This window comes from Talpa occidentalis, unplaced genomic scaffold, assembly GCF_014898055.3.
Source record: "Talpa occidentalis isolate TD23 unplaced genomic scaffold, MPIMG_talOcc4v2.1 talOcc4.3, whole genome shotgun sequence".
Classification (NCBI taxonomy): domain Eukaryota; kingdom Metazoa; phylum Chordata; class Mammalia; order Eulipotyphla; family Talpidae; genus Talpa; species Talpa occidentalis.
Window position 1 is genome coordinate 15,949,888 of NW_023603184.1, and position 23,585 is coordinate 15,973,472.

General features: G+C 34.5%; 2 protein-coding genes across 3 annotated transcripts in view; one reads left to right on the forward strand and one right to left on the reverse strand.

The window, feature by feature from the left end:
- The window catches only part of DNAJC24 (DnaJ heat shock protein family (Hsp40) member C24), a 42,562-nt gene extending 32,269 nt beyond the window's left edge, over window positions 1-10,293 (reverse strand). Inside the window, exons 1-2 of one of the 2 annotated variants that reach the window (XM_037522524.2) lie at window positions 10,135-10,293; window positions 8,678-8,788 (exon numbers count right to left, since the gene is read on the reverse strand). In XM_037522524.2, the coding sequence (XP_037378421.1) occupies window positions 8,678-8,788 (111 nt within the window). In that variant the 5' untranslated portion in view covers window positions 10,135-10,293. Of the gene's footprint in view, window positions 1-8,677; window positions 8,822-10,134 lie in introns of both variants that reach the window. The other variant, XM_037522523.2, reaches the window with a different exon arrangement.
- The window catches only part of DCDC1 (doublecortin domain containing 1), a 333,033-nt gene continuing 319,673 nt past the window's right edge, over window positions 10,226-23,585 (forward strand). The window contains exons 1-2 of the mRNA XM_054699296.1: window positions 10,226-10,331; window positions 14,439-14,507. The gene's annotated coding sequence lies outside the window, so the exon portion shown is untranslated. The remainder of the gene's footprint in view (window positions 10,332-14,438; window positions 14,508-23,585) is intronic.

The following is a 23,585-nucleotide window of genomic DNA, read 5'->3' on the forward strand; positions in this document are numbered from 1 at the left end:
TCAAAGGCTCTACTTCTCGCTGAGAAGAAGCTATAAGCATAAGTAATTATAGTGAAGAAAGGAGGTAGTCAGTTGGATGACAGAGTTACAATATATCAATGGAATACATAAGGGGAGACTTTTGACTAGCTGTAAGAAGAAACTTCAGGAAGGAGAAATTGAATTGTACTTCAAGAAGTGGACTTCCCCCAACTGAATAGGAAGGAACAGAAAGAATAGGAGGTGGTGGGGTCAGGTTATTCAAATCAACCTTCCCACTAATCATAATGCAAATACCTATATAAAACATTTTTAAAAATACCTTAAAAGTATTGAAGGACTGATAAGATAGCAAAGAGAGAACAGATTATGGAATAGAAAATATGAAGGCTGAAACTGAGCCAACAGGTAGCTTTGCAGAGAAGCCCCATTCTGTTACATCAGGATGAGAGTGGGGTCCAGGCTGGGCAGGCACTGTTTCCACACTTACTGCCCTTGTCCTTGTCCTCACAAGACAGAAATGCCCAGGAGAGTTATTTCTCTTCCACAAATGAAAAGCAAAATTTGCTGTGTAACCTTGCTCTCCCGCTCCTGTAATCGATTTGGTAATAGCACCAATTACCCAAAATAGTAAATAACTTTTCTAACTCAACACTCAGAGAGAAGAGGAGCAGTTTTCATAGGTGTTGAGGTGCTAAAGCAATATAAAAATGCCATTCACTCAAAAGTACCCTTGAAAATTTTTAAATTTTCTACTTAGTATAGTTTGAAGTTTAAGGAATACAACTCTATAGCAGTATTTATAAAATTATAACATATACGGCAATGAATACATTAAAAAAGCACACATGTGCAAATATAATTTTATCATTTCAAACCTCTTTTGGCAGAACACTAGTAATTAAATTTGTATGATGTCAATATGCTATATTTTTATATGGCCCTGTATGATTCTCCCAACTGCATGATTTCTCATGAAGATGATAAATATAAGTCACCACATGCAAAAACACTGATGAAAGGCTTTAAACTCATCCTTTAATTTAATCTTTAAAAAAAAAAAAGAAAACGAAAAATCTTTATCTCTAGTTTTGTAGGTAAGGAAACCAAGGTTCAGAGAGGTTAAGTCACTCCCCTTGGATCACACAGATCATATATGGCGCAGGTAAGATTGAAAGCCAGGGCAAAGTGATACAAAGCCAGGTCCTTAGTCATTGCACAAAATGTAGGCTTCCCTATGAAACCACATTTTAGAATTTATATATTATATGCACCATAATATTTACTATTCTAGATAGAAGTATTTAAACATCTGTGTCTTCCTCCTAACGGCAAACTCTGCTATATCCATAGTATCTAGAATAGTGCCTAGAAATACACTAAACACTAACCCTAACAAATGTTGACTAAATGGGTGAATAAATGAAGACATAATTAGACTTTTCCAATCCTTATAAATAGATTTGAATCCAAATATTTAACTAATTTGAAATGTATAATTCTTAATTTAAATAGATGGAATTACCCTCAGGGGCCATAAGAATTATATTCTGTATTTTAAAATATTTTAAGATAGTCAAAAGGCTACTCTAAGTCGCTGCAGGGAAGAAGACATGTCTCTTCTGGGCTATCTCATCCCACACACTGCACCAAGGATGTGCTCAAATTACAATCAATATTTTAAAAAATAACAATTATATTTCACTACTCAGTTTAAGACTTTATTTGATTTTTTTTAAACATTTATTTACTTATGCATATGAGAACTGGGGTACAGGCCAGAGGTGGGGGGTGTGTGTGAAGAGATTCACCAGAGACAGAATGGATAACAGAACAGGCAGATTGACTGAAATACACTGCTGAGGGGAGCAGGAGAGACAGGAGAGAGGTCTGCTGTGCCATATGGGTTGCTCCCTGGCGGGCCGGGGATCAAACTGGTGCTGCAGTAGCTGCAGATAGCTTCATAGTGCTGAGACTTAACCCCTTGCACCACCAGGGAGGTCCCCTCTATTTGATCTTTAATTAGTAGATAGCATAGGCACAACAGCATTAATTTTATGGTGACACAGAAAATAAGTCAAGCATACATATATGTAACATATATTATTATAGCTATTAAGAATAAATGAATTTAAAAATAAAGGAAAAATTAGTCAAAACACAAATAACCTTAACAAGTAAGAGGGGATTAATGAGCTAAAATCCATGATTTACTTGAAGGCAAATTTTAAAGGTGTCTCCTCTCTCAGATGACATGGTTTTATGAATACCTTTTACAAGATAATAGATACTATTTTTAAATTAAGTAAAGCTCAGGTAAATTACTCATAACACCTCAAATGTGCTAACTAGACTTTTTATACATTTTTGAAAGCATATTATCTAATATATTATTAAAAGGCTTAATCTTCAGGAGTACTTTATTGTATACATATTATACTTCAGTAAACCTGATTTTTGTCATGTCTGAAAGAAATGTATTCTAAGGACCATAATAAAGTTCTAGTTATTTTACATGGTTAAAAGAAAAAGTCTAATAATAATGACACTCCAGTGAATTCCATCACATTAACAAAAGTGTGATATTCACTCCTCTGGGAATCACTGGGAAAATGTTCTTTTGTTTATGTTTTGTATCTTAGAATAACTGAAAATAATGTACACCAAATAATTTACAGCACAAGGAAATTCTAAATGTAAATGTATTTTAAAAAAGCACTTTTTCCAATTCAATTTTTGTTCAACATGATGATTTTATCCAAGTTTTAAAATTATTTTTGGACTATACTTCATATATTATTTGATTTTGAGTATTTGTAGCTGTTCCACCCTTATGTTTTCATTTCTCCAATCTAAGTTTTCTCACATTAAAGTTCCTATATGTTCTGATAATCTATGATTCTTTTCATCCAGGCTATGAGATAAATATAACTCTGTCCTAAACCACTCCTTCATGAATTTTCTGTCAGCTAGACAAATCAGATCATAGAAAGTTATTTTGAGATTTGTTTCTTTCACTTTCTGCAAAAGCAAACTGTGAAGTATTTACAGTTTGAACTTGAACTTCAAAAGGCCAGTCATTGACAGAATTTAAGACATGTCTGTGAAGGGAATATTTTTATCTTAAACATATGGGAATCTAGAGACTGAATACTATAGTGGTCTCAAATAATATTACTTGTTTTGCCTACAGTGTGTGCATTATGAGTCAAAACAATCTTGTATCACCAAAACAAGGTTATTTCCATATGGTCACTAAGGAAAAATTTTCTGACACTTGGGGGAGTCAGTGACAAATGAAGATATAATAAGAGAAAACAAGATAGAAGAAAAAATTCTAGGGCTGGCTTAACAAAGTACCACAGTTAAGCATCTTGTTTTTACAGAAGACGACCCCTAGACCTATGGAATTCATGCGACCTAAGTTTAGTTGGCTAGGCACAATTTTGGTGGGAATGGTGCATTCAAGACAAGATGACTTCTCCTCCCCCTTGCCTCCCACTCAGCTTTATCTGAGATATAATTGACATAAGACATTGTCTACATTTAAGGTATACAGTGTGATGACTTGATAGACACATATATTGTGAAATGCTTGCCACAATAAGGCTAATGCATTCATCACCTCACATAATTATCTTTTTCTGTGATGAAAACTTTTTTTTGAGATTTATTTATTTATGCATACAAGAACTGGGGCGTAGGCCAGAGGTGTGTGTGTGGGGGGGTGAGAGGATTCACCAGAGACAGAGTGGGGAGCAGAACAGGCGGATCTACTGAGGGGAGCAGTGGAAGAGACAGGAAAGGTGGGTTGGCTCCCTGGCCAGGGATCAAACTCATGTTGCAGTGGCTGGTGATAGCTTGATAGCGCTGTGTCTTTAACCCCTGCGCCACCAGGGAGGCCCTATGATGAAAACTTTTAAGGTCTACCCTCAAAAATTTTCAAGTATACAATACACTGTTGTGAACAAGAGCCACCATGCTGTACATTAGATCCCCAGAACACATTCACCTTAGAAATGGAAGTCTGTTCTTTCACCACCTTCACCCATTTCCTCACCTTCACCCGTCCCAATCTTTGGTCCTGGCAACAACCAATCTACCCACTATTTCTCGGAGTTCAGGATTTGTGCCTTCTTTTTTTTTTTTTTGAGTCCACAGAAACTTCTTTTTCTTTCTTTCTTTTTTTTCCATGATAAACTTTTCCCTCCTAAACTGGAATTATCATTTTTTTTTCTTAAAAATATTTTTTGGTGGTTAGTTTACAACACTAGAAAGGTTTCAGGTACACATTTTCTCACCTTGGCCATGGTATATATCCTGCCACATCCATCAACAATGTTCTCACCATCCACTACCAACCAATGATCTTCCTTTACCTTGTTCTGACCCCCACTGTCCCCTCCATCATTAAACATTCTGTCACTGCAAACACCTGTACAAAACATTTTTAAAAATTTTAAGGATTTGTTTTAATTTTGTTTATTATTTGCTTTGTTTCTTAATATTCCCTAGTAAGGGGAAAACAAACAGCAAAAATATGATGAATTTAGTCAACAATAAATATAATTGAGCTAATCACCTTTTGAGATAAACTCTTTTCCCAATTTGGAGAAACACAGTTTTTCTAGATGGTACATTATCACATGTTAGGTAACAATTATTTCTAAAGCTAAGAATAATTCTTTGTGTTAAATCTTTCATTCATTTGTTAAAATACGTATTTTTTTCTGAAATAGGACAGGCCTCTAACTTCTTAAAGAAAACATATGTAAGGCATAATTATACCTATTCATGAAAAGCACTGCACTGTACAATTACTACTGCCACTGACAAGGTAACTCTTGACTACTCTAACCAGTTTTCAGAGCATATATAGAGTGCATCATAATTTCTCACTACTATCCAGTATGTTACTTAATCTCTGAATCTCAGTGTCCTCATCTATATATTAGGGATAATAATGACAACTCACCTCACAGAGCTAAATGAGTAAATACATGTAAAGTGATTAGAAGGGTGCCTGAATCAGTGTTCTGTATTAAAACTAATATATAGCTTAGTGAAAGTATTAAATTAAAATGTTAAAATAATTAAACTTAAAATGTCTTATTCTTACCTTGTATATTTTATCATGGAAAAGGATAGTTTGTAAGAGTCTCCATGAAATGTAAGCAATTTATTGCTAAATATCTTGCACTCTGTGATACTTGGATGACAGCAAAACAGTTAACCACAGTAACAAAAATTAGAATGTTCGCTACAAGACAAGGTATATATAGCCTTCTGATTTTACTTACAATACTTCCAGATCTTTTCCAGATCTTTTCTCTTAATGCCTTACTACCTTTCCTATAATCAAGATCATTTGGCTTTTGTAATATAGACAAATGACCTGTTTTAAGAATTGTTCTTCACTCCCTTTTTTGATGTGATAATTTTCCTCTGATTATAGCAAAGGTACCCGTTCTACTTTCTTCTTAAAGATGCTAAAATGCATTTCATAGCTAACTCAATGCCAATTTATAATCACTTGTCATCAAAAGTGGCCCTCTGAATGCCCACAAAAGTGTTCTGTGGCATTCCATACCCTTTCTACACTGAGAGTAAGAACATCCTGTACATTTCTGCCTCAAATTATATATATTTTCTTTAAGATTATAGAACATACTGTAACAGCAGCATATAATTTTCCAACATAATAATTCTTTTCCAGTTGAAAGGTATCCTGTAACATTATCAGCATCAATGGGAAAAGACCCCCACTTTTCAATTTGACAAAGCTTGGGGGAGGGGGGAACTTAATCCTTAGTAAACAGTTTTCACACGCAAAACTGCAGAAAAATATGGGAAAAATATAACTACTCATTCTTGACCCCTAACCATTTTAGGCAATGGATTATTATCCAACTTGTATTTGTGGAAAATTTCAAAACTGATTCATAAAGTGAACAATGCAATTTTACTAACATGCAAAACGCCTTATTAATAAAATGCTGCTGAGAAATGCTAACTCAATTACCTTTATTTTTTATATAGCAAATGATCAGGTTAACAGACTTAAAGGTATGTGAAATAAATGTTTTTCAGGATAATTTTTCACTTTACATCAGTAAGTATTTATATATATACATTAATATTTACTTTTGTACATATTTTTAAAGGATTTTGAAATATCCCAGTCAATAAGAATTTTTTCAGTATCAGGACTTTGAATAAGCACTACATTTACAAAAAAACTGAAATAAGGAAACAGTATTTACTAAATCAACATGTTTTGTAAATTTAGAAGCCTACGAAGTAGCAACATTTTATCCCAACAACTAATTATGTAGGAGGTGTTAAATTCAAACTTGGAAACTACATGTTATAAATGTGCCTTTTTTACAAAAATTGGATTGAGAATGGTATTTGTCAAATGAAATTTTATTCTCCAATTGTTTTGTGACATTGTTGAAAAACATAGATTGAAAAAATATGGTAATTCAAATAGGAAAGCCAGAAAAAAATAAATGCGATAAACATTATAAATACTATGATTATCCCTTATAATTCTTCTGACAAATTTATTCGTAACTCTAAACTTATACAAAAAAATAAGGAAAATAAGTTTCACTGCTTAAGCCATATATAAGCTACATCCCTTCAAAGATAAAACAGAGTGGCAATTATATCTGACATTCTGTAATAGTTCATTAACTGTACATGACTGAGGTGTTCCATGGAAATCCAGGAAACTGAAAATTATACTTTTAAACGACTGTAAACTCTTGTGGCTGGTAATTACGATAAGTTTGACAAAATGGGGGAGAGTCTAGAGTTAGAGGACATGTGCCCAAGCCTTACTAATTGTGTGTTTCAGATAAACCACTTAGCTATAACCAGGTCTTGGTTTTCTCAATTGCAAACAAGGGGATAACATTACATACCTTATGGGACTGCTGAGAGGAAAAAATCAGATAAGATGTGAAAGCATTTGTAAACTGTGAGGTACAAACTATGAAGTATAATGCATGTGTTGCTAATTATGTGCTTACTACTACATACTTCCATGCCTTCTGAAACAAAATACACAGAACATAATTTAACTCATGGTGACAATTATGAATAAAAATTATTGTACCAAACTTCAGTAATAAGGAACTAAAGTCACTGCAACCCAGACAAATGGAAGCCAAGACGTCAGGCTTTTTTGGTACCTCTTTAGAGCTCTGGTTGCCTTTGGTATGGCTAGTTGTTGGTTAGGATTGCATACTGCTATCAGTATAACATAGCTACCTATAAAGAACCTTCCCAGTATAATACAAGCTGAAATTCTTTTTCTGTAATTTGCTATTCCTCTTCCTTTCTCAACTTCTCTTAACAGATAACTGTCTTCTTCACAGAGAAAACAATAAGCCACCAAATGAGAGAGCACCAACTTCCTGCCACCAAAGTGACCAAATAACCAGCTCTTGCAGTCATCCTTTCTTCCTGCCACCAGTGGAGACAGGTTCTTCTCATAAAAAAGCTAATCTCTCTACCTATGCTTCAGAGCCTATCCTCGATGCCTTCTGTTAATTATTCTCTCTCCTATAACTTCAATCCCAAGTTTTCTTTCGATCACTTGCCATAAAATTTTAACAAGTTTAAGTCTCTCTCATCTAAAAGGCAGGAAAAAAAAAAAAACAAAGAAACCTTCAACCATCTATCACATCCCAGATATCCTCACGCACCTCACCTGATGGTCATACTATACCTGTCCTACAGACCTAACGCTAAATGAACTTCTACTGGGGGAGGGGGACATTCCAGGGTTTAGGGGAGGCAGGGGTTACAATTAAGAAACAATGAGTAATAATTAATCAGGTGTGAGGTAGGGGAAAGGACACAGCAGAAGAGGGAGAGACAGCAGTAAATACAATGGCATATGGCCAAGGGATGGTATCTGGCCCCAAGAGGGTGGTGAGAATAGTTCACGGCTTTTACTCTGTAATTCATTTCACAAAAGAATGGAGTTGGATGAAAAACAGTATATAAACTGGTACTATTCAACAGAAATATAATGTGATTTATAAATGTAAGCCTCATATGCCATGTTAGAAAAAAGTTAAAAGCATCAAATGATATTAGGATATTGTATTTTATTGTAGGTGCAGAATATGCATTTTCCCCCAAAATGCTTAACACAAAATAACTTATATATCCAAAATATTATCATTTCAACATGTAATGGGCATTAAAATTTTTTAGATTTTACATTTTTTTTTACTAAGTCTTTGAAATACAATGGATATTTTACATTTCAGCTTACCTCTATTTGGACTAGCCACATTCAAGTGCTTGACAGTCTCATGTAGCTAATGGCAACTGCATGCCAATTCTGTTTACTGTATGCCATATTTTTAAGCATTTTACATTAATTATTTCATTTAATGTTCTCTGAAGTACATAGAGGGAAAAGGCATTTGTTCAAGTTATCAGTGATAGAACAAGAGTCTAACTCAATCAGGATGACTCAGATCTCCTGTTTCAAACCACCCTGTTATTCTATCTCAAAACAACCTTTTTTACATTACTGAAACTCCCAAGCAACCAAATTAATTCTTTGATTCATATATTCATTTTGATGTCATATATTCATTTTATAAAAATCTAAATTTCTGGTTACATATAAAGACAAATTATCCCCCATGATTTAAAACTTGAAAAGACTTACCATTAACACGAGTTTTTGATACTTTTGTTTCAGATCTGACACAGTTGCAGATGGGTCTGCCCCTAGAATGCTGTACCAATCCTTTATTGATGTCTGCTTCAATGCCATCATCTATTGAACAAGAGGCAGGCCTTTTCAGATTAGCTGAATAGAAAATATTGTTGACAATTAATTACAGTTTTCGTGTCTTTAAGAAATAAGGACAGCTTTTTAAATTTTTTATACTATTATTTAAATCATGATTAGAATGCAAATCTGATGAAATATATATTTTCATTTAAAATACCAAAGAATTTCAAATGTTTACATACAGAGTTTACATTACATTCAAGTAATGGAAAATCTATTAGATGTTTCACGAAATACGTTTACATCTTAAAAGATATACAACAAGGGCCTCCATGGCGGCGCAAGGGGTTAAGCACAGGACTATGAAGCAATCCACAGCCTATGCAGCACGAGTTCGATCCCAGGCCAGCCAGGGAGCAACACACATGGCGAGGCAGACCGCTCCTGACTCGCCCGCTGCTCCCCTCAGCAGTGTATTTCAGTCAGTCTGCCTGTTCTGCTCCCCACTCTGTCTCTGGTGAATCATTCCTCTCACCTCCCGCATCTCTGGCCTGTACCCCAGCTCTTGCATGCATAAATAAATAAATCTTTAAAAAATATATATACAACAGCACTCGCAAAATAGAATTCGATCATTAAACCGAGTGATAGTTCTGATAATCTGGCAAAAGCTGTACACGACACGTACTCAGTAAACACACTAGAAGAGCTTACTAAAGGTTTACAAAAGGAATGTTTTATTTTTTTTAAATAAATTTTATTTTTATATTCCCCATACAATTGCAATCCCCTTATTTTGACCCCAATCCCTCCCCTCCCCGCCCCCCACCACCCATAGAGTGTCTCTGGTTCATAGTTGTTTGTTGATTTTGATTTTCACTTTCTTATAGTTATTCATTTTCCTGGTCCCTTATTTAAGTTTTCTAGATTCCTGCTATGAGTGAGACCATCCGGTATTTTTCTTTTTCTTTCTGGCTTATTTCGCTGAGCATGATCCCAAAAGGAATGTTTTAAATAAGCAAAAACCAAAGGACTAAAATGAATATCAGGGCATTTCCTCTTAAATTTTCCAGTTCAACTGTTCCATATTACTTTGAAGACTACCAAAGAGCAAGGAAAGGCGGAGAGGAGTCCCTTGGCTTTTTGCAGGGGCTCAGCCAAGAGACAGATCCCTTCTCCTTCCCCCTCCAGGATACTCCAGCCTTCCAGGGAAAGAGACTCCATGAGGAGCCTCAGACACCAGGCACCTCTTCCCTCAGCTGTGAACTGAACGAGACAGCAGGGGCGCCACAAAACGGCGAAATGGGAATCCACTACAGTCCCGATTGGCTCTCCTGCCCTGTCAAAGGACAGTACCCTTCCCCGTCCGTACGCGCCCTGAAACTTACCAAACTTCACAGGAGTGTGCGCCCCCCATGCCCAGCCCGCTTAGACCCGGGCTCGTCACCGGCTTCTCCTTCCGCCGGACGTGACCAGGTTTCCAGCCGAGCCGTAGAAGCTGCGGCACCGATCGGAAGCGGCGCTCCTCCCTCCGCGATGCGGTCGCTATGGTAACCAGTCGCGGATTCTGGAGAGTTTGTTAGCCGTAAGTGCCCAACCTGTGGAAAAAGACGCCCTTCGCCTCATTTTAACTCCCCGTCCCTGCCTCCTCAGTTAGCATCTTTGTCCCCTTGGGCTGCTTTCGCCTTCCCCCAAACTTCCTTGGTTTACCCCCGCCCAGCGCCGCTCCCCATCTCTTTTGTGTTTGTTTGTGGGTACCACGGCGGGGGGCGGGGAGGTGGGGGCCGGAGGAACGGGGGAATGTTGGGGGGTGGGCGCGAAAACGATAAGGAGGCCTAGTTCCTTTCTTGTCCCTACACTTTTCTTAGAATGTTCTCATTCGAAAATTAGGAGAAATGAAACCTAGGCTAAGCAATTTTTTTCGCTTTTTGAAATTTTTTTCTGGAAACGATGTTCAACCTAATTTTTTTTTTTTAAATTAGCACTTCAAAATCTTTTCAAAGTCCTTTCATATTTATTCCTTCAATTTTACTTCAACAAGGTGAGGCAACTCAGTGGCTCTAATTGGCTAGCAGGAGACCAGGGCTCTTAACAAGGCTACATGTTATTTCCAGGGTAGTTATGCTCAGGTACTTCAGTTTTTATAGCAACAATACTTTATTTTGATTTACAATTCCATTACGCTCTTGTGTTTTCTCTTTTAAACTAAATTATGAAAAGACTAGTCGCAATAACTCAGTTTCCTCAATTCAGTTTTTTTACATTTGTGTTTGTGTTTGAAAAATAAGAGATACTCTTTTCTTGCCAGCAAATTCCAAGAGTTCTGGCATTTTATCTCTAAGTATTTCAGTTTTCAGCTTTTAAAAATCTCCGTAATGTCATTCCACCTAAAGGATCAATAATTTGTTAATGTCATCCAGTATCCAATATCCAACTTCCCTAGTTGTCCCGAAAGCGTCCTTTTATGGTTGTTTGAATCAGGATCCAAACAAAGTCGTTTGGTTTTTCCGTAACTTAAATATCTCTGAAGCTATAGCAGCCCCTCTTCTGACTCACTTTTTGTTTTGTTTTGTCTTTCCTGCCATTGACTTACGGAAAAACCAGATTGGTTAACTTACATTCTAAACTTTTCTGTATGTTTATACCAGATTAAACATTGTAAAACTCTTCTACGTGAGCTCTGCTTCTATTTTTTTTTCATTTTTTAGAGCAGTATTGTCCAATACAAATGTAATGTCAGCCACAAATGCAAACTACAGATATGATTTTGTATTTCCCAGTAGCCACATTTAAAAAAGTAAAAAGAAACTAGTAAAATTAACTTTAATATTATGTCTTATTTAGCCCAGTATATCCAGAGTATGATATATTACTTTAAATGCAATCAATTAAAAAAATGAGACACTATTTTACATTCCTTTTGCATAGTAATCTTCAAAAACTGGTATTTTACCTGTATAACTCATCTCAGTTTGGACTATCCACATACTGATTACTCAGTAGCCACATCTACCTAGTGACTGCTGTGTTTAACAGTGCAGGTCTAGAGGATAAGCCCTAATTTACTAATCACATGCAGTTTTCTCCCCCATAATGATCCTTAGCTTTCTAGCCTCATCATCTATTATTTCCATACATGGAACATTTCAACAATTCCATCTTGGTATTTCATAATTTTGCTCAGATGGTTCTGCTTGCTTATAATACTAGCTCTTTTCTTCCTCCTATCAGTTCTAGCCCTCCTTTGAAATCTCTTTCATCATGCCTTTTTCTGAGTTTAGGCTTTCTAAAGCCCAGTCTTTAGAAATTACTTCCTCCTCTCAACTTTCATAGTAAGTCCTGTGTGTACTCATTTACACTCGTCCCACGGTGTATTGTAAAACACTTTAGGTGTATGTTCTGATTCCCTAATTGGATTGTAAGCTCTCTGAGGGCAGAACACCTCTCAGAGAAACTAAACACAAGCTGTCTTGCCACATTATCTGTAGTTGTAGTGATGTGTATCAATAATAGCTTTGTTTCCGCCCGATTTTAAGAAAATTTATCCATTTTATGTAAACCTAATGTAGCAGATATATAAACTAGGTTAGCATAGTGTTTAAGAACATGAATTCTGGTGTCAGACTGCATAGATTTGAATCCAGATGCTGCCTTTTACTGGCTATATAAACTTGTTTAAGTTATATTAATGTCTATGCCTTGATTCTTCCTCTGTAAAATAGGAATAAAAATAGTATTAAGTTGTTGTGAAGATAAAATAAGATAACAGAGCCTGAAAGTAGTAAGTTCACAATAAAGATTAGCTCATTCTTTGTTGACAGTGAAATATTTGTTGCTCATTTTTGATATATTAGAGCACCGAGAAGTCATAGAAGTGTTTTAGGAATTTCCAAACAAAACAATGAAAGCCATAAACTATTGAATTGGGAGAAATGAAAACCAATACCAAATATCTGTTGAGCTGTAGTTTGCAAGATGAAAACATGGACAAAAATTCTCAATTCCTATCATCAGCATCTAACTTAAGAAAATAGGCAAATGTTAAATACTCGATTTAAAGATGATTGCTCAATTACTATGTCTATAGTTAAATATGGATACAGATCATTATAGCAGGTTCTCAGGACCCTTAGCTGTAGTTTGAACAAACAAAAAAAAAAAATCACTTTTTTTTTTCAATTTATCATTTCGTGCTTGCCTGCCCATAAACTAAATGGTGTTCACCAGACACAAACATATAGCTAATTTGAGAGTGCTTCTTACTGATGGATAATATTTGCAATATATACAAGTGTACTTCTGCTCATTATTTCTTATCCTAAGATTATATGTACTTGGCTCTTTTTATTTAATGTTGAAGAAGTAACATTGCATTATAACATGCTAGAAGTTTCTGTATACATTCTTAAAAATCAATATGTGTATATACTACATTAAGTTTACCACTAAAAATCCAATTCTGTCCTTCCCCAGACATTTGACCCCTTTTACCTGACTTACCCGTTGCTTCACCTTCCTTTCTGGTTACTGCTAATTGGTCTTGTAATCCAAGTTTATTTTTGTTTTATTTAGTTCATTTGTTTCCTTTGCATACTACATATGAGTGAAATCATGCAATGTTTGACCTTCTCCATTTGACTTATTTCACTAAGCGTAATAACCCCTAGGTTCATCCATGTTGTTACAAATGCCAGGATTTCATCTTTTCTTTTAGTCCATTGTGTGTAAATACACAAACATAAATATATATATAGTTGTATATATGTATACTTATATATGTATATATTTTTATCTAGTCTGTTCATGGGCACTAAGGACTTTTCCAGTGCTTGGCTACTCTAAGTTGCAGTAAAAATGGGGATGTATGTATCTCTTTAAATTAGTGTTTTAAAATAAAAAATAGAAACTCCATGTGACCCATTCACCCCATTTCTGAATACTTACCTGAAGAATACTTGGCTCATTCCTGCTAGTTTCATCTCCAACTCTTCTTTAATTTCCTTGATATTATTTACCTCTGCTATTTTAAGATTTTCATATCATGAACTAGCTGTATTTATTTCTGTGAACTACAAAATATTGTTGTTATGTTCTGAAATAAGATTATTGTTCTTAGAAAAATTTAGAATCTACCAAGAAGGTAGATGAAGACCACCAAGAAGTAGCGTATGATAAGGTTAAAAAAAAAAAGAGATAGTACATTTAGCCTTTATTCACTTATTCATTCAGTCAACAGTTATTTGTTGAACGTCTCTGTTAAAGAAACAAAACGCGTAGTCAGCTGTAGCCCTCTCAAAAGCTTAGAGTTTGTCTGGGTGGCCAGGCAATTAAATAAACAACTGAAACAACCAGAGGAAATACAGGTGCAGTGACAGCTATTGCTTGTAGTTACATGAATAGAATAAGGCAGATTACTTGAGTGATTAAAATTGTTAAATTAAAGCTAATCCAGAAGATGTATGGAAGTGTTAAGTTTTAAATAATGCTTTGAAGAAGTGAAGAGATGAATGGCTAAAATTAGAGAAATTTCCTTTTTCCTTTTTCTTTTTGGCAGATTATCATAAAGCTCTAGACAGATTATCATCAGCTCTAATGGACAATCTCACTTCATCTTTTAGAAATTTTTTTTTTTTTTCATTTTTCACCTACTGGTCATCTACACATGATCTATTCTCTCTTTTTGTTTTTACAGCTATAGTAGAATCAGTGAACTTTCATTGAGGTGGTGTGAGACAGTGCGCTACATAGCAGAGATAAAGAGGTAAATACCTTTCACTGGCACCATACCTGTTTTGGTGTTTTTCTTGTTTATTTAACTTCAGTTGTGTTTGTGTTCTTTGGAGCTTGTTTCGGATCTCTCAAAAGTCGTATAAAATAATATGGGATTTTTGTTCCTGCCTTCTGGCTTCTTCACATCTAATGTTTTAATCATCTCATGAGCCTATTGAAGATACTGTATATAATCAATCTTCTATTTCTAATATTAAGTAATCATAATACATTCCAATTTATTATTTCCATCATTCATTCTTCTCTCCATTCTCTTTGTTCTGGCCACTTTGACTCTTCAGTGCACTTTCCAGTTACCCTAGAATTTGAAACCTTATCATAATCTTTTCTACCCATGTGGTGACACTAAGGTATATGCTATTTTTTAAAAAAACATTCTCCCTTACCTATTTTAGTCCTTTAAGCTTGAATTTCTTTTTAAAAGTTTATTTTATTTTTGTCATGTAGTTGACTCATGGAGAAAGGTTAATCTGAATGATCAAGGGGTGTTAATTTGTGGGTTAAAATGTGTTAAACAGTTGATATGAAGTCTGTTTAAGTCAATTAGAGAGTATAATGAAGATGTTTCCAGGGTGTTATGGAACCTTTTGAAGTTAGTTTGGAATTCACTGGTGTATATCAACCATGACACTTGGCTAAACATGCCATTGCATTTGGATTTTAAATGTGTGTGTGTTCTAATAGATACAGTATAGGTTTACACATATAAAAGAGGTTTGACTTTAATGCTAAGATTCTTAGGTTTGTTATTGAAAATTAAATCCATGATTTTACTCATCATTAGAAAAATGAAAATTAGTAAAATTGTCACCTTTGTTACTCTATTTTTTCCTAAAATAAAATGCAACCAGACTGTGTAAACAACAAAAAATTTATGGGTTTTATTGCTTATTTGTTTATGTGTATATCTCTTGCTTTTTAATACTGATTAGTGCCATTATCATATTTTTTCTAATGCCACATCTAGAAATGTAACATTGATAAAAATATGTAAAATTTGCTGTGGTCAGTTTGCCTCCTACCCCAATTTATTTGAAGTGATGCTATAAAACATTTTAGTATTGGTTAATATTTTAAAAATTTCAAAAAGTTAATATTCTTATGTTTAATGATATTATGCTCTATTTCAATAGTTGAATATAATTTTTATAATGATAGCAATATTCAAGATGAATGAAGCATTGGAATTTCAAAATTCAAATCCACAAGTTATAAGTGTAAAAATCAAATTTTAAAATATATTCTTCACTTAGCATGAGGGTTACTATAGTACTATTTATTAGTTATGTCAGCTTACTAGTAATAAACACATTTAGCATTTCAGCTTTTTCTTGCAACCTTTCAGTTTAATTATTTAGAGACTGATGAAAAACAAGTCTTATATGCTAAAGGGATTTCTGCAATGATGGATTAGATGTCAAAATAATGAAACCACACAGCTTAAAAAATATCCTGAAGAATAGATGTTTTCTGATGAATTTCCACAAAATATCATATTTTAAAATATTTTAAGCATTCATAGTATTACTTTTTAATCTACTACAGAAACACCATGAGTATAGTCTTTTGTAGCTCATTAGCAATTTCTTTAATGAGTTTTTTGTGTGATAGATAGTTAAAGTAACAGACAAATGACAGATTGTTTGCCTTTAATGATTTCCCTGTTTCAAGCCCATTACAAAGCAATTAGAAATCTGACAGCATTTTCACTCTGCATTACTGATCATCTAAAGTGATGAGGAATGAGAGGTGATGAATATTAATTGTATATTTTCATATGATTATCATAAATTATTACCTTGTCTGATGTGCTGCAGGTGAAGCAGCAGCATTAGAGAAAGACAGACAGATATTAATTTGAAAGAATATATAATTTAAAAAATTCTCTGTAGTGTAAAACCTGATCTACAATGCTAGTCTCTAGCAAATGTTTTTAGATTCTATCTTTATTTGCAGTAACTTAAATAAGTTTTTTTTTTAATTTCAGTACAGGAAAAAATTATTTCATAGAACAATGTACATAGATGTGTTTAAGGTTAGAATTTTAAGGCCTAATTTAGAAAATGAGATAGTGAATTTTGTTGGTATAGCATACTCACTGACATAGATATAATGGATAGCTATGTCAAACAGAGAAAAATATACTTAGAAATACATCTTAAGTTAGTCATAGGCTACAACCAGGTAATTCTGTAAAAGAAACAGTAAGATAAGTAAGTATTACCAGATATAAAAGGAGGTTTTTCTAGTCCTCAGTAACAATTCTTTGAGTCTTTCCTTGAAACTGAGTTCTCTTATGGCCACACAGTTTACCTCCTTTACATCATATCACTTTTCTAATCAAATGATACTATTTCTTATGTTCTTCAAGTTTCAGGTGTTTTTACAAGCACTTGTATTTAAACACTGCTTTGATACTTAACACTTTGTCTAGTTAAAGGAGATCCTTGTAATTCATTCACAAAAGCTGCTGTCTCAAAATTTCTACCTAAATTGAGTTTATTTCTTGTCCCACTACACTTAATAGAAGCTGCAGGTCATTTCCCTAACTTTAGAGCTCTCAGGGCCCTGATGTGATGCAGTTAAAACATACAGGAGGCTAAGATTCCTGACTAGTCATCAGTAAAGACATTGACTAAGTTCTGAACCAGATTCTCAAGAGACAGGTATCAAGTCATTGGATTAGCATTGAAGTTAGTTTTTAAATCTTTTCTTTACAAATAATTTTTTTTCAACCCTGGATTAGGAAGTGGAGTGAGACTTACAACCCTGAAATAGATAACACTGTTCAGTCTTACTTGGTAATATGACTGTCATTCTATAAAAAAAGATACTAAGTTCATCTGACATGGTTGGCTTTTCAGAGATGTTATGTTGGTTATTTTCCAGTATTTTATGTGCTTCTAGTATTTTATGTGTTACTAATTGATAGTTTAATTTGTTATTGCATGTTCCCAGGTTAAACTAAGCTGTCTAATTACCAAAATCATTTCCCCCTTGTTTTAAAGATGGATATGTTTTCCCTTTTCCAGTCTGCAAGTACATTTTGCCATCACGTTAAGATGGTGAAAGCAAAGAGAAACAGTTAAACAATTAGGAGGGAAGAGTAGTAAAAAGGTGATACTTCTTTTTCTTTTTGTAGTAGTCATGACATGTGTGTCACCTATTCTATTTTGATAGTCATAAGTGTTCTACTAATTAATTCATTCTTTAGACTTCTTTGGACTTTACTGTCTCCCTGATGGCAGGGGGAATAATTTCTCTTAAAAAAAAAGTAAATAGGATCATGCATATGTCTAATGAGTCTGTTCTAATTATTTTTCCTTTTGTGTCAAGTTCAGTCAATCTTTAAGCCATTACAATGTGTGGTTTCTTTATCAAGGAGAGAGCAAAAGACTAGTCCTGGAGCGACTGTTTTGTCACCTCATATTTGGCACCCTAACTAGATGATGATCTTTTAAAATTTTTAATTCTCACTCTAGGAGAATGTTGCATAATAGTTGTTATTGGCAGTCCAAATTTATGTGTTCAGATATAAAGAATTTGTTTCCCAGTAAAGTTGAGCAACTTTCCCAATCTGTGTGATTGACTTATAAATACCTTTCAGTAGGTTTCAAACTTCACATCATAGCTTATAGAACTGCTCCCTTCTCCAGCCCTGTAAAATGTATGTTAAGCTCTTTTTAAGCTGTAAGTATAAAATTTAGAACACTTTGTCATTGTATATCCTGTGTCTTCCAGGGTACCTGTAAGGGGAAAGGAGAAATAAAAGAATTCTTTGAATTCCAATTAACACATTGACATAAGGATGTTTGATCATTTAATATTCAGTTAGTAGCTCCTGGGTTAGCATTAAACTTTCTGTGTTTCTTTATGATGAACAAGACTTTCAGCTTTCCATGGCCAAGTGCTACATATAATGCGCGGGAATAACAAAATTATGGGGGAAAAAGGGTATTTCATATTTTGGAGGTAAAGAAATATGTGCATTTTTACCCTTACCGGAAGAACAGACCATTAAAGTTACATAGAATAAAAGAAGGGTTTTTTTTTTTTTTTGGTTTGTTTCTTCATTTTGGAAAATTCACATAAAAACCTTAATATTTCCCATAATTGTATTTTAAAATTTTAAAGCCTGCTCCATTGCTCATGATACTCTTTTATTTCTAAAGAAGTAGGTGTTTCTGTCTAAAAGGGGAGCTAAAGCAAGGGTTGGATAATATTTTACCTCTAAAATGTGCATGTTTATGAAAAAGTGTATACATTTGAAAAATTGCATGTATTTTAATGCTCCTATTTACTTGTTACTATGGCAACAACCACACTGCCTAGTATTTATGTTGTCTAAGATTCAGAGCACCTTTTCAAAAAAATAAATATGCCAGAACCATGTATTGTACTTACTATGGTGTTTAGAAAAATATTTATTCTAATATATATATACTTGAAGAAAAATAACAATAAATAGTGTAAACTTCAGCCTGCCTTAAATGGTATTTTCCTGTGATATGTTTTTATATAAAAATAACTATATTTTTCCTTGTTATAAAAATCAGAATGAAGAATAGATATAATGAGTCTTTAAAACTCACAAGGTAGTTTTTCTTTGACTTAACATTTTGATTTATAGAAAATTTTTGAAAGTATAAAAAATGAGCTCTTGCACAAAATGCTTAATGCTATACACAAATAAAAAGTATAAATAGTTTGCATTTCTGATTGAAGATGATTCTTAAATATTTATGAACAAAAGATTTATATTTTATATTGAAATGAAAGACAGGTAGTTGCTATTTTATATATTAGTTTAATTTTTAAATTGTTTTCTGAGATAGGTGATACATAAATATAATTTCTTAAAGTTAAGCATCAGAATGGAAATTATGAACATAAAATCAGAAATGTTTCATGTCACGTATTACCTGTTAAGAAAAACTGCAACACAACACTTAAGTACAACAGAATAGTGAGCATATTGTCTCTGATACTTGTAAACAGGATGGATCCACAGTTTCACAGTTTATGTTGACAGTATCTTTGTGGGAAATGTAATTATCAAATGAATTATAACATGTCCTGGTATTATGATTATTAATAGTAATTTTAATTGCCTTTTTTCAAGATAATTGGATATGTAATCGTAAGTATATAGGAAAAGGGGCATTGGGCTAATTAGATATTTTGAACTCAGTTATCTTTAAAATATCTAGAAGTTTAACATATACTATATTTTAGGAATTTCTTTAAATTAAGTGACTTTCTAAATTGAATTAAGATAATTTATGATCCTCACTGTCCCTTGAAATTCCTCCTTCAAGAATATGAAGAAAAATTGTAAATAATAGTAAATTAAAAATTAAATTTTCATTACCAGTTGGGAAATTATTATAAAATGAGCAAGGTTAAGAAATACTGGTAGAGGGACTTTAATATAATATTTATGGTTGTTTTAGAAATTGGTACATTTCTAAAAAGCAATTCAATATGGAAATATGCATCACATGCCTTGAAGTTGTTCATACACTTTGATGTGGTAATTTAATTTCTACAACTTCCTAAGGCAATAGTCAATGGTATGGTCGGGGGTGTGTTTGCAAAAACAATAGCTTTTTTACAAAAGAAACATTTCAGAAACATTTTTAACTACCTAGGTTATTAACAAATAATAAAAAAATTATATTCTCAACAAATATTTAATAACATCGGAATAGTACCATTAAGTGAACACCGTTATGTATAAACAATCATTAATATGGTCACACTTTTGTTTTACGAAAGAATTATAGTTCTATAAAGTCAAGAATGAAAGTCTGAAAACAAATACTCAAAAATTACACTGGTGTCTAACTCCAAGGGTAGGAGATTATAAAAGATTATATTTTTGTACTCTTCATTTGGATTTTATGTTGACATTTCTGTTGTGGATAATGTGGACATACCAAGTTATCCAGAAGTGCATCACTCAGTTATCATTCAAATTATTTGTAGTAAGAAATTAAAATCGTGTTTGCATTCATTAAAATTCCTCCATTATAATGGAGGAACAATATTGTGTTATACAACATTGAATCTATTGTCTTTTTTTAAAGTCTGTACATAGTTGGCATACAGAAAATATTTGGTGATTGAAGTATGGATGACCATTTCAGGAATTAGTCAAGTGTTAATAGGGAAAACACCCTTGGAGGGCCACAGAGATGTAGATTTAATGAAGAAACCAAGAGTCATCCTTCCCTGAATTGAATGGTCACCCTTCAGGGAAATTAGTGAGGTGTCAGTTAAGGTCTTTGGCCCATGTTTTTACTGGGTCGTTTGTTTTATTATTGTTGACTTCTAAAATTCTGCCTTGTTTGTCCTTTATCAGACATTTCTTTTGCAAATATTTTCTCCCTGTTTGTCCCTTCTCTTCTCAAACTTTTGACATTGGCTCCCACATAGCAGATACTTTTGATTTCAATGAAGTCCAACTTATTAATGATTTCATGGAGTGTGCCTTTGGTATTTTACCTAAAAAGTCATTGTCATACCCAAGGTCATCTATGTTTTTTCTTGTGTTCAGAAATTTTAACAGCTTAGTCTGTAAGTGATTTTTGAGTTAATTTTTCTGAAGGGTGTAAGGTTTGTATTTAGATTTTTTTTTTTGCGTGTTTATAATATATCCGATTGTCCCAGCACCATTCATTAAAGAGACTACCTTTATTTATTATTTTTTAAAGATATATTTATTTATTTATACAAGCACTGGGTACAGTCAGAAGCACGGGAGGGTGAGGGAATTCACCAGAGCCAGAGCGGGGAGCAGAGCAGGCAGAAGGACCGAAGTACACTGCTGAGGGGAGCAGCGGGCGGCAGGAGAAGTCTGCTCGCCATGTGGGACCCTTGCCCGGTGGCTGGGGATTGAACCGGTGCTGCAGAGGCTGCGAACAGCTTCGCAACCCAGCGCTCAACCACTGCGCCACCGGGGAGGTCCGAAGAGACTACCTTTAAACCATTGTTCGCCTTTCTCCTTTGTCAAAGATCAGTTGACTGTATTTATGTAGATTTATCCCTGAATTCTCTGTTGTGTTCCATTCTCCTATTTGTCTGCTCTTTTTCCAATACCACATTGTCTTGATTACTATAGCTTTATAATAAAGTCTTGAAGTCTGGTAGTGTCAATCTTCTGACTTTGTTCTTTTTCAATAATGTGTTGGCTATTATCAGTTTGTCAATGTCCTCAAAATAACTAACTGGAATTTTGATGGGGATTGCATTGAATCTATAGATCTAGTTGCAAAGAACTGATATATCATGGCCACATTGACATTTCCTATTCAGGAACATGGAATATCTCTTCATTTATGTAGTTCTTTTGGTTTATCAATTTTGTAGTTTTTTTCAAGTAGATTTTGTACATATATTGTTAGGTTTTATGCCTTAGTATTTCTCTTTTTCTGAGTGCCATTGTAAATGGTAATGCTTTTTTAAATTTCAGATTCCATTGGTTCATGGTTGGTTTTAGTATGTTAACTTTATATTTTGGAACCTTCCTATAATTACACCTAAAGTACATTAGGATGGTGGTAGTCTCAGACATGTTATCTTCACTTGCATCTTTCTCCCACATGTATGCTTTCCTCTGCCTCCCATGTCTCCAGGTACCATGTAATGTGAGTTTGAATCTTCAATTATGTTATATAAAATAAAGTGATGAAACTAAGAAAAATGTTGAATATTGGAAGTAAGCTTATAAGATATAGGTGAAATTTGTAGAATATGTTATGTATAGATATGAGTAAGCTAGTAATTTGAGGAACAGAAGAATTGAGAAGATGTACTAAATATATGTTGTAAATAAGCCGGTAACCTATAAAACATACCAAGATAAATAGAATATATGATAGACTAGACAAGTGTTTATTACATAGAAAGTTAGAACAGGGCCTCCCTGGTGGCACAGCGGGTTGAGCGCAGTGCTGTGAAGCTGTCTGCAGCCGCTGCAACGCCGGTTCGATTCCTGGCCGGCCAGGGAGAAGCCCACATGGTGGGACAGACCACTCCTATCTTGTCTGCTGCTCCCTTCAGCAGTGTGCTTTGGTCTGTCTGCCTGTTCTATACCCCGCTCTGTCTCTGTTGAATCCTTTCACCCTCCTGCACCTCTGGCCTGTATCCCAGTTCTTGTATAAAAATAAAATAAAATCTTAAAAAAAAGAAAGAAAGGGCCTCCCCGGTGGCGCAGCGGTTGAACGCTGGGTTGCGAAGCTGCCCGCGGCCTCCGCGGCGCCGGTTCGATCCCCGGCTGCTCCCCGGCCACCGGAGGAGGATCCCACATGGCGTGCAGACCTCTCCTGCCGCCCGCTGCTCCCCTCAGCAGTGTACTTCGGTCCTTCTGCCTGCTCTGCTCCCTACTCTGGCTCTGGTGAATTCTCTCACCCTCCCGCGTTTCTGACTGTACCCAGTGCTTGTATAAACAAACAAACAAATAAAAATAAATAAATAAAACATGCCTCTATAAAAAAAAAAAAAAAAGAAAGAAAGTTAGGACAACTAAGTCATGATCTTGCCACTTCTGGGTTGATAGCTATATATCCCTGAATTGGCCACTTACTGATGACATCCAGGATCCCACTATACTGTGACCAAGAAATGCAAATAAAAGCCAAATTTCTTGGCAGGCTACAGCTTTGGCCACATATACCTGCCTTTTTCTCTCACTAGGAAGTATGTGTTATTGATCCCTAGTACCTTCTGTCCGGACCACTGGGTCAAATAACTCTTGTCCTTTAACACAGCAGCATGTAGAAAACTGATATGGGCAGAGAGAACAGATTATGTGGATATATTTCAGGAGTCAAATAGTGTGATCCTGCCACAGACTTTCTATCCTAGACATGTTAACTTTATTGCTTGCTGATGTTCCCAGTGACTAGCATTATATCAACATAAATTCCCACATGACAGTACTCTTCGCTTTTAACTTCTGCAACCCTCCTTAATAATCTTGGATTTTGAACTAATGCATCTGATAATCACTATATAATTTAGGGAGCTAAATCAAACTTTGAAGGCA